This window comes from Pyxicephalus adspersus, chromosome 3 (genome assembly GCF_032062135.1).
Source record: "Pyxicephalus adspersus chromosome 3, UCB_Pads_2.0, whole genome shotgun sequence".
NCBI classification, from domain to species: Eukaryota; Metazoa; Chordata; class Amphibia; order Anura; family Pyxicephalidae; genus Pyxicephalus; species Pyxicephalus adspersus.
In genome coordinates, this window is record NC_092860.1 from 60965652 (window position 1) to 60981075 (window position 15424).

The 15424-nt window shown below is 40.3% G+C and overlaps 1 protein-coding gene across 2 annotated transcripts in view; it reads right to left on the reverse strand.

Annotated features, from left to right (window-relative positions):
* RAB8A (RAB8A, member RAS oncogene family) overlaps positions 1-15424 on the reverse strand; it is a 39902-nt gene that overhangs the window by 19066 nt on the left and 5412 nt on the right. Inside the window, exons 2-3 of one of the 2 annotated variants that reach the window (XM_072404895.1) lie at positions 5976-6163; positions 1897-1957 (exon numbers count right to left, since the gene is read on the reverse strand). In XM_072404895.1, the coding sequence (XP_072260996.1) occupies positions 1897-1957; positions 5976-6078 (164 nt within the window). In that variant the 5' untranslated portion in view covers positions 6079-6163. The remainder of the gene's footprint in view (positions 1-1896; positions 1958-5975; positions 6164-15424) is intronic. The other variant, XM_072404893.1, reaches the window with a different exon arrangement.

Consider the following 15424-nt stretch of genomic DNA (forward strand, 5'->3'; position numbering starts at 1 on the left):
GTCAATTGTAGGCTTAGGCAGAACAAAAGGTCAAAATAGCAAACAGCATTTCAAAACATACCAAGGCTAGGGACCATATTTGCTGAGGTGTACCACAGCATAAAATGAGTACCGCCATTCAAGTATATCCAATAGCAGGAAAATTCTGCTAAAGTATGGGTAGCAGTATGATGAAAGTGTAGACATAAAAAAACGGCAATAACCTCTACCACAATAATGTGAAACAGGGCAAAAATTAGTATCAAATTAATAAATTATTATCCATATCTTCCAGGTGACAAAAAAGGTCCCTAATTTTCAAGTGATAGTCCTGAGATCTGTGTGTAAGGACCTCAATGTCCCCTGTAGCTTGATGTAAATTCTCATCCAAATCCTCCACTCTCCCAGCCAGGCACTGTAGATCTGTACGGAGGACCCCTATTTCAGAACGGAGGGTTGCTTGGACGGCAGATATCAAGTGCTGAAAGTCAGCCTTGGTGGGCAGCATCCTAAAATATTGCTGCCAAGGAGGGTGCAATGCATCAGCCAAGTGTCCTGGCCCCTGCTTGCGAGGTTGTGATGGGTCTGCAGCTCTATGAGTCCCTGCAGAGTGTCTCCCAGAGGGGGCCAAAGTGGAAAAATCTTCCCTATTCAGCCTGGGGGGACCAGATTCATGCAATTCATGGGTGCCCTGGGCTGGCCCTTCCATAGGAGATGAGGCAGCCTCTGGTCTAAAGGCTGTTGGTAAAGTGTCATCCAAAGGGGTGAAGGGGGCATCAGGTGAGTAAGAGATCCCCCCATCATTATTGGTCCCGGGAGAGGGCGAATCCTCTGATGAGGGGGAACGACTCACCCCAGTATGGTCGTCTGCTTCCTAGTCATCTGCTCCACACTCTGGGGTAACCTGGCCACACACTGTCAGGCCTGGGAGAGGCGCTGACCCAGACTGCCGCTGCAATAGCTTGTTGTGAAGCTAGAGACTCCTCTGCATGCCACGTGTGCTGAGGAGAAGTAGCCGGCGCCATCTTAGAAGGCCGAGGAGCTGCGGGAGCAAGTGCTCTAATCAAGATTTAAACCTTCCCATAGCGGATTGAGCAGAAATTATACTTATAAAACATAAACAGCTTCTGCTCAGAATGTTTGTTAAAAATGGAAAAAGATTTGCACTGATCAATTAATTGGGACTTTAGTAGCTGTGAATGCTTACCGACACCAGAAATACCTATGGGACTTGTATGCACTGAAGTTTTTTCAGCAGTTGAGCATTGCATTTCAGCATTTGACAGCCAAAGTGCCTCCAGCCAAGCTCCCTTAATATAATGCAAATTAATGAGAGTGTCTGAGGAGACTTTTTTCAACAGGTGTTTGTGAAGAGAAGGGGATCTTTTTGTAGTTTTGAGACACTTCATGTAGCATCTCAGGGTCAGCTGTACAGTCAGTCAGCTGACAGTCAGCTTTCATGAACTTGAATAGAATCTCTTTTTACCTAAACCTTATCTAAAAGCATTTTAATGAATATAAGGCTTTGGAAGGATTAAAAAAACAAAAACACACACATTTCCCCCTCATTAAACTCATCTTCAAAGATATTCACAATGCCCTTACAGCAGTTTTCAGGTATTTCCTAAACTGCCAACCACTTTAAACAAACATAAGTTTTTTTTTAATAAAACACAATGATCATTTCTCATGCCATCTCCCTTTGTAAATGAGCACTCCCTTGTATTACTGTACACAGTATGTGCTAGCTTCTGAAGGCTGCTTCTAATGCTGTAGCTTGGAAAAATTGACCCCCATTTTTTTAGTTCAAACCCAACAATATCATTTTTTCTCCTAACATCCTCTACAACATGTCAATGGAAAATATTTGTAATATTTTTATTTTGGAATAGAGAAGACAGGCTAAGTAAAACTTACCAGATCTGTAGCTTAATTCGTTTGCCATCTAATTCTATAGTTCGAATTTTAAAATCAATACCTGCAATGAAAAACAATAACATTAGTAACGAGCATAGGCAAACATCATGCTAAGCCTCCTAACTCCTGTTCCTGGAGCCTTCAGAAAAAAAAAAAAAACATTGCAGGCTGCGCTTACTAATGTTAGGTCTTCTTTGTTCAGCTGATGAAGCACAATACAGTGCCAGCAAGCTGCAGACTTGTATGGTATTAGTCCCCAAGATATATTCAGAATTCATAAATTACAGGACCTTGCCTATATTTACATTTACTTTACCAATCCTATTTCATAAGGCTTTGTACATAGGAAAAAAAACCTTACATGCAGGCCCCTAGAGGGTCCAAAATTGAGAAGTAACAACATGGCCTCCATACTTTCACTTTAAATGTCACTTTAAAATGTATAGGCTTAATGCTAGACTCCAGGGGACGTGGCTACATGATGGCGGCGTAAGCTTTTAACTTCTTTGGCGACCTGCATAGAGGGCTCTATGTCGGGAAATGGAATTGCTACATCACTGTGTTCTCGCTGTGGATGCAAAGGTATTTACACTAGAGTCATCCACCACCCAAGTTTCCTTAAGGACTGCGCCTTGTAACAATTCCAGCAACAAGTAAGATCTCTAATTACCTCAATGTCTTTAGATAATCAGGAAAACTGGGGATGCCGCAATAACTTAGGATTGCAGGGCATACCTGAAGCCACAACAGATCCCGATCTACAGGACACCGTTAGAGCAATATTTACACAATACTAGATCGGCCTAACACAGAGGCCATGGAACCAGACAGGGTTCACAGAGTGGGACCAAGGGGAGGGACACTGAATGAGTATCCCAGAGACGTTCTCTGTAGGATTCATTACACAGGTCAAAAAAAAATTAGTTTTGATAATCAATAACAAGGTGACAATGTAACAATGTACGTGCATGTATTTTGTACTAAAACGTAAGCACCAATAAAGTGAATGGTAATACATCTTCAGTGTGAAGTAAAAAAAGACACACTGTGGTATAGATCTACTGAACAGTGTCTGTCAGGTACCATTGTTTCTTCAGAAATGCTTAGAGTAGGATTTAATTTTAGAAATCTTGGTAGCGGTGCTCCATTAACTGAATGCCCTGGTGAAAATGTTCTCCTTGTTCCTCACTCACCATACCAAGGTTTTCTGGTATGAATTTCAGATGTGAGTGCAAGAAATGTATTTTTAATGACATGCGACAACCTAGTTTCTGGTATGAATCAAGCAGATTCTGAACTCCTTCCTTGTATGCAAGAGACTTATGGTTGCCCAGAAAATTTTCACAGGCACTTGAATGCATCCCAAGCTTTTAGCTCAGCTTGTGAGATTGTTTGAAAACATCATCCTGCAAAACAGACAATCTGTGGCCCTATAAAAATCCCTTCCTTCATTTTTTCAGTGCTTATGTTTGGAAACTTCTCAACAAGGTAGTGAAAACCCATGGAGTTTGATTTACCCATGGCCTTTACAAGGTTCTTCATCAAGCTTAACTTGATATGGAGAGGTGGCAGAAATATTTTATGCGGATCAACCAGAGGCAGAAACTTGACACTGCTTGTTCCGGTTGACATAATGGTCTCCCATAGATCGGCTGTCCCACAGGCATAGGAAACTGCAATGTTTTGTGAATCCTCCTTGCATTACCATAAGCAAGCCAATGACCTTTAGATCCCCACAGATGTTCCACTGGTGTGTTTTAAACTTGATTGCTTCAGGTAATAACTTCATGCTGTCATAGGACTCCTTCAGGTTAACAAATTGAGCAATTGGTAAGCTTGGTTTGGAATTACCATTATGCAGTAAGACTGCTTTCAAACTTCTTTTAGAGGAATCAATGAAGATACGCCATTCAGATGGAACACGCTCTTGTGACAAATTTTTAAAGAGTGCATTTATATCATGACAGTAGCACAGCAAGTTGATTTTGTTTTCTGTAGTGAGTTAAAGTTATACCATTTGCAAGCAAGTGCTTCTGTTTAAGCCTTGAAGCAAGAAGTTCTGCTTTGTCTTTGGAGAGGTTTAGATCACCAACGAGATCATTCAGCTCTGTGTAAAGGTCTCTGGTTCTGAATCTTCATGGGCCAAGTAGTCAGGATCAGATGATTCAGGGTTGTAACTGGCTGCATCTCCAGCACATTCCTCATCACTTTCTACAGAAGCAAGTCCATCATGTGGCGGTACCAGAACTGGCAATGTAGCATCATGGGGAATAGGCCTAATTGCAAAATCAAAACTGGGATATACAATTTTGTGCTTAGTTTTACCCGAGAATGCTGACGCAACAAAAAAAGCAGTCGATGAGATGGTCTTGTGGTTCTCTCTACACCATCGGGATAGCAAATGGCATTGCTGCTTTACGCCGATTTATCCAGTCACGCAGTCCATTAGATTAACTGGTACAGATGACATGTGGAGCCCAAGATTTATCCTGGTCACCAAGTGGACAGTCGAAACATAATTTGTATATCTTTTTAGGTTCTGTGGTATTTGGCAACGACGTGCTTTTGTCGTGAATAAAGCACACACGTAACAGAAACTGTCTGGATCATTAGGGCAATTTCTAAGCATGATGACAAATGAAATTATTTACAGTTAATGCGGTCTCTAACCTTAAAAAAAGAAAACTGTTGTTAAATGTTGTAATATGTTAAGGCTATTTATAACAAACTTCACACAATTTATAATTAGCTGCATCCCAAAAAGTAGACGTGCTAGAGAAAAACTGAACACAGATTTGAAATCCACATCAAAAACTCTACAAAAGCCCTCATAAAATTATATCTGATGAGGATGACATGTTGACCTGTGTTTTTTTTACCATGATACTCAGGAAAGTATGGCAGAAAGGCCCCATAGAATCCAGATCTACCCTGACCTCTCTAACCGCACGCTCCGTATGAGGCGTCTGTTAAAACCTGTTGGATTTCATTGTCTCCCATGCTGCAAGATACAGATGGGGTCACCCCTTTCATGTGATTCTGACCAAGAATAATGCAACATTTGCTCTCGAGCACATTTGCCAGTGCTTTTTGCCTTTCTGGAAGCCAACCCTATATACAGTTAGGACAGAAAACTTTTTTCTAATTTTGGTTCTGTACATTACCACAATTAATTTTGAATTAAACAACTCAGATGCAGTTGAGCGAAGACTTTCAGCTTTAATTCAGTGGGTTGAACTAAAAGATTGCATAAAAATGTGAAGAACTAACGACTTTTTTAACACAATCACTTAATTTCAGGGGCTCAAAAGTAATTGGACAAATTAAAAAGCTGAAAATAAAGTGTTCATTTCTAATATTTGTTTGAAAACCCTTTGCTGGCAATGACAGCCTGTAGTCTTGAACTCATGGACATCACCAGATGCTGGGTTTCCTCCTTTTTAATGCTGCTGGCTGCTGCCAGGCCTTTACTGCTGCGGTTTTCAGTTGCTGTTTGTTTGTGGGCCTTTCTGTCCAAAGTTTAGTCTTCAACAAGTGAAATGTATGCTCAATTGGGTTCAGATCAGGTGACTGACCTGGCTATTCAAGAATATTCCAATTCTTTGCTTTAATAAACTCCTGGGTTGCTTTAGCTGTTTGTTTTGGGTCATTGTCCATCTGTATTATAAAATGCCTCCCAATCAATTTGACTGCATTTAGCTGGATTTGAGCAGACAGTATGTCTCTGAACACCTCAAAATTAATTTGGCTGCTTCTGTCCTGTGTCACATCATCGATAAACCCTGGTGTCCCAGTGCCACTGGCAGCCATGCACGCCCAAGCCATCACACTGGCACCGCCATGTTTTACAGATAATGTGGTATGCTTTGGATCATGAGCTATTCCATGCCTTCTCCATACTTTTTTCTTGCCATCATTCTGGTAAAGCTTGATTTAGGTTTCATCTGTCCAAAGAATGTTTTTCCAGAACTGTGCTGGCTCTTTTAGATGTTTTAGATTTTTAGCAATGTCCAATCTAGCCTTTCTATTCTTGAGGCATATAAATGGCATGCACCTTGCAGTGCACCCTCTCTACTTACTTTCATGCAGTCTTTTCTTTATGGTAGACTTCGATATCGATACGCCTACCTCGTGGAAAATGTTCACTTGGTTGGCTGTTGTGAAGGGGTTTCTCTTCACCATGGAAATGATTCTGTGATCATCCACCACTGTTGTCTTCTGTGGACGTCCAGGTCTTTGAGTCAATTGTCCAATTACTTTTGAGTCCCTGAAATGAAGTGATTGTGTAAAAAAAAGGCTTTAGTTCCTCACATTTTTATGCAAACTTTTTGTTAAACCCACTGAATCAAAGCAGAAAGGCTGCAGTTCAACTGCATCCGAGTTGTTTCATTTAAAATGAATTGTGATAATGTACAGAACCAAAATTAGAAAAAAAGTTCCCTGTCGAAAAATTTATGGACCTAACTTTAAGTACCCTACTGGCTAGACCTGATAGATGACCCACCTGGTGTACCTTCTAGAGCTCATGCATCCAGCTTTGGCAAATGCAGAGTGCGTCCCTCCTCACCACCAAGTTCTCCTCAGCAAAACTCTCTGTCTCTCATGAACTGCGATTGGCTTTGCCACAAGTTTGTTACCAGAGGTCGAACTTAGAATGGTTTAGCAGGATGACATCCTCACCAAGTTTATATAGTTACAGTTATGATATTTTTGGCAGCAAATGACCTCCAAAGATCATAAGTACCGATTTGTATGGAAACAAGTGTTGATACTGCACTGAGTGCTCCCTTCCTCACACTATGGATCCTTATTTTAATATCTAAAGTGTCTCAATACTCACCTTGTACTTGGATCAAAATTTACTCTTTAGTCAAGTCGGTTTACAACTGTTTGCCATACCTGTCGTGCCTCTATGGGAGCAGTTTTTGGATACCTCTCGTACTATTGCGCAAGGGAACCTTTGGTTTCATATTATTACCAGAGGTCTAACTCAGAATGTTTTGGCAGGATGACCTTCTTCACAAAATGTATGCAGTTTTTGTCTTTCTTGCAGAATATGACTCCCAACAATCATAAGTACTGATCCATATGGACATAAGTGTTGATACTGCACTGAGTACTCCCTTTCTCACACCTTGGATAAACATTGAACCTATTGTTAAGTTGGTTTTCACCTGTTGGACATGCTTAATGTGCTTTCAAGGGGGTGATTTTGGATACCCCCCTTACTATTATATAAGAGTACCTTTGGTTTCATAATATATGTAAAGGTATTGTGTGTATGGTAACTTGTTATTGACATGCAATTCTCAGGAGGTGTTTGATTATACCTGTTTTAGATGATAACGTAATCCTACTATGTTAACCTACTGCTAGAAGTTATTTAGTGTGAATTGTTGGTCTTCTGAGAAGAGGGTCCTCACTCACATTATTGTTGCGATCCCTGGTCTCCTACTTCTCAAGTCACATGTGGCCACGGATGTGTCCGCAGCTCCACTAGCCATTGCTTGCACCCCCCCCCCCCCCCCCCCCCTCCCCCCCCCCCCCCCCCCCCCCCACCACATAGGTTGCTCTGCCTCATTTGGAGGTTAAAGTCATAGAGTTTTCTTAAGCTTCTTAGTTTTAGAGCTTTAGAGCTTTTTTCCCCTACACCCTCCTCACGCTCTTTTTCCTCCTTCCCGAACCCCCGTGGAGACCTAGCTCTCCTGACCTACCCTTCCAGCCCTCTTAATCCAACAATGGATGTTTCCAAGAGGTGCTCGCATTTACCCTTCTCCTATCACAAGAAGATGAAAACTCTACTACATGAAAACTAAGTAGTTAATATCTAGCATATACACCATCCAGGGGCCAGAGACTACACTTTTTATTCCCTAAGTACACCAGACTAGATTTCTTTTTAGTGTCACATAATGCTATCACCCAGGTGCTTGATTCAAACAAAGGATCTATATCCTTCTCGGATCATGATCCAGTCACACTAGTTGTCTAAACTGCGTTCAGTGTTCCCAAGCCTGTATCCTGGAGACCTAATGAGTTGTTGCTAGAGACTCCAGATCTCCCTGAGAAGATTGAACAAGAACTTACTTCCTTCTCTCATAATGAGGGTACAACTGGTAACCCGTCTAGTGTTTTGGAAGCCTATTAATATTTTATTACAGGCTTCTTCATTTAACAGGGTAATGTAGACTCAAGAAGCTCAAAATCGAGCGAATTGAAACTCTGCTTCAGGAAAAACCAAATACCAAACCAATACCCTTCACAGGGAAAAGGCCAAGACACAATTGCTTAGATGTAGACGTTTTTACTATGAGCTAGCCAATCACTGTGGCAGCGCTCTAGTGCAGGCACTTAAGTCTAAAAAAGCTTCCACATGTACATCTCCAGTTTCAAGAACACTTCTGGTACTGTTGTCCATACCACTGATAAAATTGCACAGTCTTTTAATGATTTCTAATTGGCCAATAGCCAATTGTACAATTTGCAACCAAGTTCTGATAATTCAGCTTCCTTAGATAGGTTAAATAAAAATTTGTGACTACCTCAGGGCCTCTGACTTTCCAACTCTGTCAGGTGATACTATTGAATTTTTGGATAATAGGATTACATTCCTTGAGTTACAAACAGCAATAAGACAGGCAGCCTCAGGTGAGGCCCCAGGCCCTGATAGTCTTACTTTAGCTTATTAAAAGAAATTTCCCCACATACTTGGTTCTCAATTGGAGATAGCCTTTAATGCCATCCCTCAAGGTCATGAGCTTCCCCGAGACACGCTGTCTGCACATATCGCTGTCCTATTGAAACCTGACAAAGATCCCCAATCAGGTGTCAGTTATCGCCCTATCTCTCTGCTAAATTGTGACTTAAAGCTGTTTGCAGGTATACTGGCTCATAGGTTGACCCCTGTACTAAATAGTATCAAACATCCTGGCTTTCTTTCCCTAAGAGAAGCTAGAGACAATACTAAATGCACCTTGAACATCATCAATCATGCACACACCCAAAAATCCCAGCTTATGCTTCTCTCCACAGATGCAGAGAAAGCATTTGACCATGGACTGGACTTTCTTTCCATAATACATTAGAATATTTGGGGCTTCCAGCAAAATTCCTTCTATGTACCAAGGCTTTATGCTCTTCACCTAGTGCTAAGCTGCGAATTATTAGTGAACTCTCGCAATCTTTTACTATTGCAAATAAGACGATACAAGGCTGTCCCCTCTCTCTGTTGCTGTTTATTCTATCTTTAGAGTCCTTCCTGCGGCTTATACATTCTAATGTAGACATACAGGGGGTGCAAATTGGACACATTGAACATAAGGTAGCGGCCTATGCAGACAACCTGCTTTTTTACGTTACCTCGCCAGTTACAGCCCTACCGAATCTTCTCTGCAAATTTGCAGAATTATCCAACTATAAAATCAATCCGCAAAAGTCTGAGGCTCTTAACATTACAATCCCTAAATCAACTCAAGTGGCTTTAACCCCCTCCCTCCCTTTTAAGCGGGCGTCCACCTCTATCACATATATAGGGACCCAGATGTCTGTGAATCTTTCGCGCACTGTGGAACTTCATTTTCTACCTCTGCTCAATCATATTAGAAAAGATCTTGTAAAATGGAAACAGATGCCTTCCACATGGATTGGCAGATGTAATATCCTAAAAATGAATGTGCTGCCCAGATTATTGTATATGCTGGAAGCGCTACCAGTACACACACTGACCCAAATTTTAAGCAAATTCCGATTGGAATTTATACCATTTATCTGGCATGCGGGTTCTTCACGGATTGGGGTAAAAACTCTGAGACTCCCCTTAGGCAAGAGGCAGGATGGCATTTCCGGATCCCTTGTTATACCAACAGGCTGTGCATTTGGCTAGACTGCTGGATTGGTGTACTAATGACGGCTCCAAACTTTGGATTCACTTGGAGGATACTTACTCACCAACTTCAATCGACTCCTTGGTCTTTGCTTCAGATGCAATCAAAGCTCCAATGCTTAGGCACCCCCCGATTGGCCCACCCCTAAAAGTTTTTTCACCTCCACAAAGTGGTTACTTACCCATCTCCCTTATCACCCATTTTGGGAAATCCGGTGTTCCCTTCCGGGCTTTTGGATCCAATTTTCTGTCTCTGGCGTAACCAAGGTGTTAACAGAGCTATACACTTTCTACGGGACAGGGCTTGGATCCCTCTATCTACTTTGCAGTCAGACAGGGAGTTGCCCCCTTTGACTACATGGCGTAGGATACAACTTTCTTATGTGCTAAGGTCTCTCCCACAGCCATAAAATTTTAGCTGCTCCCTGCTGCCTTTGGTGTCTCTCTGTGCCACCAAGAACTCATCGAGAGGTACTTTGTGGTACATCTATCAAGGGCTCCTGGCCATAAATACCCAATTCCCCTAAATTTGTAGCTAAATGGGAGGTGGACCTGAACATGCAGTTTACTGATGCTCAGTAGGAAATGATGCTCTATCCATAAGGCTTCCATCAGCAATAGATTTCAGGAGACCAATTACAAATTGGCCACTCGTTGGTATAGGACGCCCTGTAAATTGGTCAGAATTTACCCTCACACTGACAGTACTTGGAGATGCAAAACAGCACCTGGCACCCTTTTGCATACATTTTGGGAATTCGCTGGATTAACTACATTTTGGGCCCTAGTGGCTGACATTATTTATAAACTTACTGATGTAGATTTTAAAGATAAACCCGCCTTGGCCTTACTCCATATATCCGATATATGTATATGATATATCTGAAAGGTATATAAGCTCTCTCTACCGAGACACCTCCTGAATGCGGCAAAAGCATGCATTCCAGCCTGTTGGAAGAGTGATATCCCAGCGACTCTGGACTATTGGTTAAAGAGGGTGGCTGGCATTTATTGCATGGAGGATGATAACTACTGGTACGAGTAAAGCTGACAAATTTGCTCAGACATGGTTTCATTGGATACAGTTCAGGACTTCTTCTGAATTTAGTACGCTTTTTACAGCACTCCCAGACTGATCAAATGCTCTTATCTTCACGTTCGATTTCGTAAACTTGCTTCTATTTATATGTTGATTGTATGTAACATAGTAGGACTATGTACCCCTGGTTCTTCCCCTCTCGCACCTTTTTCCCCTTTATTCTTGTTCTTGTAGTTGCACAAAACTGAGATGCCGAGGTTTATCTCTGTACTGTTGTCAATAGTTTATTGCACTTGTTTTGATACACTTTCATATTTTTTCTTTGTATCATTTTAAAAAAATAAAAATAAAAAAAGCTAGTCTCCAGGGGAAGCAAACATGTGTCATGTGTATTCTTACTGGAATCTTGGTGATCTCTGTGCATTTCGTTAAAACTTTTACAATAATAAAAATAGGATATAAGACCATTCACTTCTTTTTTTTTTACTAGTACAGGGTGACTGTTCATGTGTGCAAGCCATTCCTGTAGTTTTCTAAAGGCAGCCTGATGTGGATTCAGGGAGTACATTAAATATATTTACTACATGCCGTACTATTTTCCTGACAGAAAACATAGACAAGTAGATTCTTGCTGCTCACTCTACATGTTGTAGTTTCAGCTATGTACTTCCTGCTGACAGTGCATCTAAGGAGAAAGTGACCAGACCCTTTCTGTATCTGCATTTATGGCAACGCTCCACACATAACCACAACGAACTATAGAAAGGATGATGTGTATATTTATTTAGAGAAATACCTAAATAACATTAAACTATATTTCTATTTTGGCAATTATCAGGACTGGCATAACATGACCCATGTACTACAGAAACCAATATTTTTATTCTATTTACTGCACTCGAGCCTATGTAGTAAAGAAATAATAACATAAGCCTTTAAAGCCATGCTGAACATTATTGCTATTACAAATTATTACATTATTGCTATTACAAATCTTTGCTTACATAAACAATACATTTTATGCAAACAACACATAAAGCACATTAAAGGTTGTTTTACAGCACTGTGCTGCCGTTTTGCACCTTACATGGACTAAGGTTTATTAACATGGGTAAGGCACCTGTGCTCCAAAGCTTAGTGGTGCACTGTTTACCAGGTGCTGTTTTTGTCACCTTTTAAGGGGCATTTATGAACTCACATATGCTTTGCACATTATGCACAAGCTTAAAAATAGCTACGCAATAATTTAAGGCACTATGTAGTAGTTCATCCTCAAGGATGGTAGAAGACATTAATGTAGTTATCTTTCAGCAACTCTATGCCTCCTACTTTCCATTTTTGACCCCTTGCACTGTTTATTGCCTCTTCAAAATTTTGAATATGTGGTCTGCTATACACCAAACAGTCTCTCTCTCTCAAAACCTACTGACTTTTGGTAAATGGCATTTGCGAGTACAGGGAACAATAATTCCAATGGTACATCCTTACCAACTGTGGAGAGCACGCCCTTTAAAGTGAATGAAGTTTCTAGCACACATGCATGGGTACTGCTCTGCAGAACTTGAGTTTTGAAGGATGGGTTTGTTAGCAATGAACATGCTATGCTGTACATAGATATTGGAAGAAAAGGAATGCAGGCAAGTTTGATTTATTACAAAAGTGCAGATGAAGGAAAAAGAATGATTAGTCTCAAAAATACATTTTTCCTATGTAACTAGAGACAAGAAAAGAAAGGAAAGGTAGCGAATATTATATATTGAATGGAGTAAGCATTTGCTTTAATTTATGATCCCATATTGTACAGCAATAAGGAAGTCCATTTAGCAACAAGACTGTGTGTGTGCCCACACTGGTCATTGTCATCTAGATCAGCGGTCCCCAACCACCGGGCCGCGGCCCACTACCGGTCCGCGGCGGTGTTTTCAGTGGGCCGCGAGTACATGATCCATTATTGAAAACGAAGCGGCACCCAACCACCATCCGCGGACCGGAAGATAGGGAAAGCTGAGATTACCACTCTGTAAATTTTGACACCTGGGACAGTGATAAGGCAGGTAAGAATACAGAAGGAACACCACCTGTCTCTTTCTGCAATAAAGCCCTGCCTGATCCCAATTTTTTTTGTTTTGTTTATTCTCTACGCCAGAGTATGTCTTCTCTTTTCTCTCTGTGCATCCCCCCCCCCCCCCCCCCCCGGTCCTCAGAGAAATTTCCTTCCGTGAAACCGGTCCCTGGGGCCAAAAAGGTTGGGGACCGCTGATCTAGATGATCTTAAAGGTCATGTAAAAGTGTTTCATTGGATACTAATGATATCACATAAACACAGGAACAGTACAGAAGTCAAAAACCTAATTCCTTGAGGAGAGAACAGATCACCAGTGGGTATCTGTAATGTGACTCTAGATTTTTTTTTTGATAGGTTGATAGGTTATATACATTCATTATTTATGGATTTTTTACAGTTTTAATTCTGTATTTTTTAGAGCACTACATAAGGAAAAAGTTCAGTAAGCATATGAGCATATTTTACTATGAAATGTACTAAAGTTCTCTTTTTAATTTTTGCAGCAGCAGTAATTCCTTCCTCAATTTCTTTTTTTTTTATGGCTCACTCATCATGATTTTGTGAACTTTAAGCCTTTATGTCCTCTTCTTCCCCAGCCCCTCTTGAGGATAGCACTGTCACTAACTACACTGGGAGGACCCAGTATGCAGAGACTATCATGCAGGACACCTATTATTGATGGCACAATCCTATTTACAGGTATGTAGTCTCCTGGCCTGTCATATCCAAGATCTTTGATTTACAGATGCAAATGAAAAAAGAAGGCAATGTTGCCACTACCTAATCCCTACTCAGTGGCTGGACAACTGCACTTTTTCAATGACGAAGACTGGTGATGACACTGTAAACTACGCAACATACTAGAATACTTTTTTCTTCTTGAAGGAAGTATTGAGGGAGTTTTTAAAAGAATTCCAAAATTCAGATTTCACTAAATTGTTATTTTTGATTAATACGATAGGAAAATGTTAGCACCAAGGTTTATATCTGACCATTGAAGCTCACACAGGTTACAATTAGTTATCCTCATACTTCCTGTTCTTACAACAACCTCCTAACAAAAAGTGGAGGAGAATCTGCAAATGGAAAACAGACAAGAAAAAAAAAAGGTTACAGCATTTCTCTACTTAATTAAAAAAAAATAATAATAGGACAACCTTTTTACCAGTGACATTAAGAATGAACGGCACAGAACAATTTATTAAGCTGTTTAATAATACATTTCTGTCCCTGCAAACAATATTTTAGGAGACTGCTGTACACATTCTAGATTATTATTGAGATGATCACAACTGTTTAACATAATCTATGGTGTGTACAAAAGTGTCTATTTGAACAGAATATATGTGGGGAAGATCTTGCAAAGAAAGAAATAAAAACACAGTGCTAACCCATTTCCTATTCTAACAGTTCCAATTCATTCCAAAACACCATTTTCCTACATGTGTAACAGAGGGATCACCACCTAAACTAGAGATCATAGTACAAAATATTATAAAAAAAAAAAAAAAAACATTTTAGAATATCATAATGTAAATGCATTCAAATGATCTGTTCACACCTGGGATGCAAAAAGAGTTTCAGTTTGATTTTGGGTGAATTTAATCTCAAAGCACAAAAAAAGATTTTCTTATAAACTTCTTATCCGTGTTATTGACAGGTGAGAGAAATCTCTTAAAACTAATCTTATAATATTCACCCTGCAACCTACTGAAGTAGCATGAACAAGAATTTTTGCTTTTTTGCTTTTCTTTTTGAGGATATAGCTTTGTTGTTATTAGCTTAGCATCTTTAGTTTTATCAGGGATGATTTCAGAATTTAACTAAACCCTGGAGCTTAGCCTCAAAACATGTCTTTTTCTGAGACTGTGAACTATGGGGAAAACCTCGGGGTAGAAATTAAAGGGCGGAAGTCTTCAGTGACCTTGATGTTATCTCTAAGATCTGCCTGAAAGCTGGAGATCATATAACAACTGAATTAACCTCATCCACAACTTTATGCATCTTTTAGGTGGCCTAGGTTGAGATGACAATTTTCTTAATTGCAGAATTTTTGCTAGGTGAACGTGGTTGGTTAAATTTACACAACAGAAGCTTTACATTGTGCCTAACCTCTCCTCATTGTAAAGCAAGGAATGTAGAGATGTACACACCTTCAAAGGGCATTAGGGCTGCTTCACGCAGGCAGAATACTAATCAGCCACCTAAAATTATAATGCTTTGTCCATAGTGGATTACAGGTGTTTACAGCAGTTCATGTGTTTTAGTTCCACTTCAACAGGAGACAACAAACTGCCAGACATTGCAAGAAGAACCCAAGATCTACCAGATCTGCCCCTCATTAATACTGTCCATGTGAGCACTGTTTTTCATCCAAATGAAAAAGAATGGGGTAAGCAGTTAACTGGTTCTACGTTACAAAGTATTGAAGTATTGAAAGCTAGCTTTTTAACCCCCTAACCGCTAAGCCCGTAATTTCTCGCACTAAATATTTTTGCTCTTTTGGTTAACCCCGTATTTTTTCGCCTACACTAAAATCCCC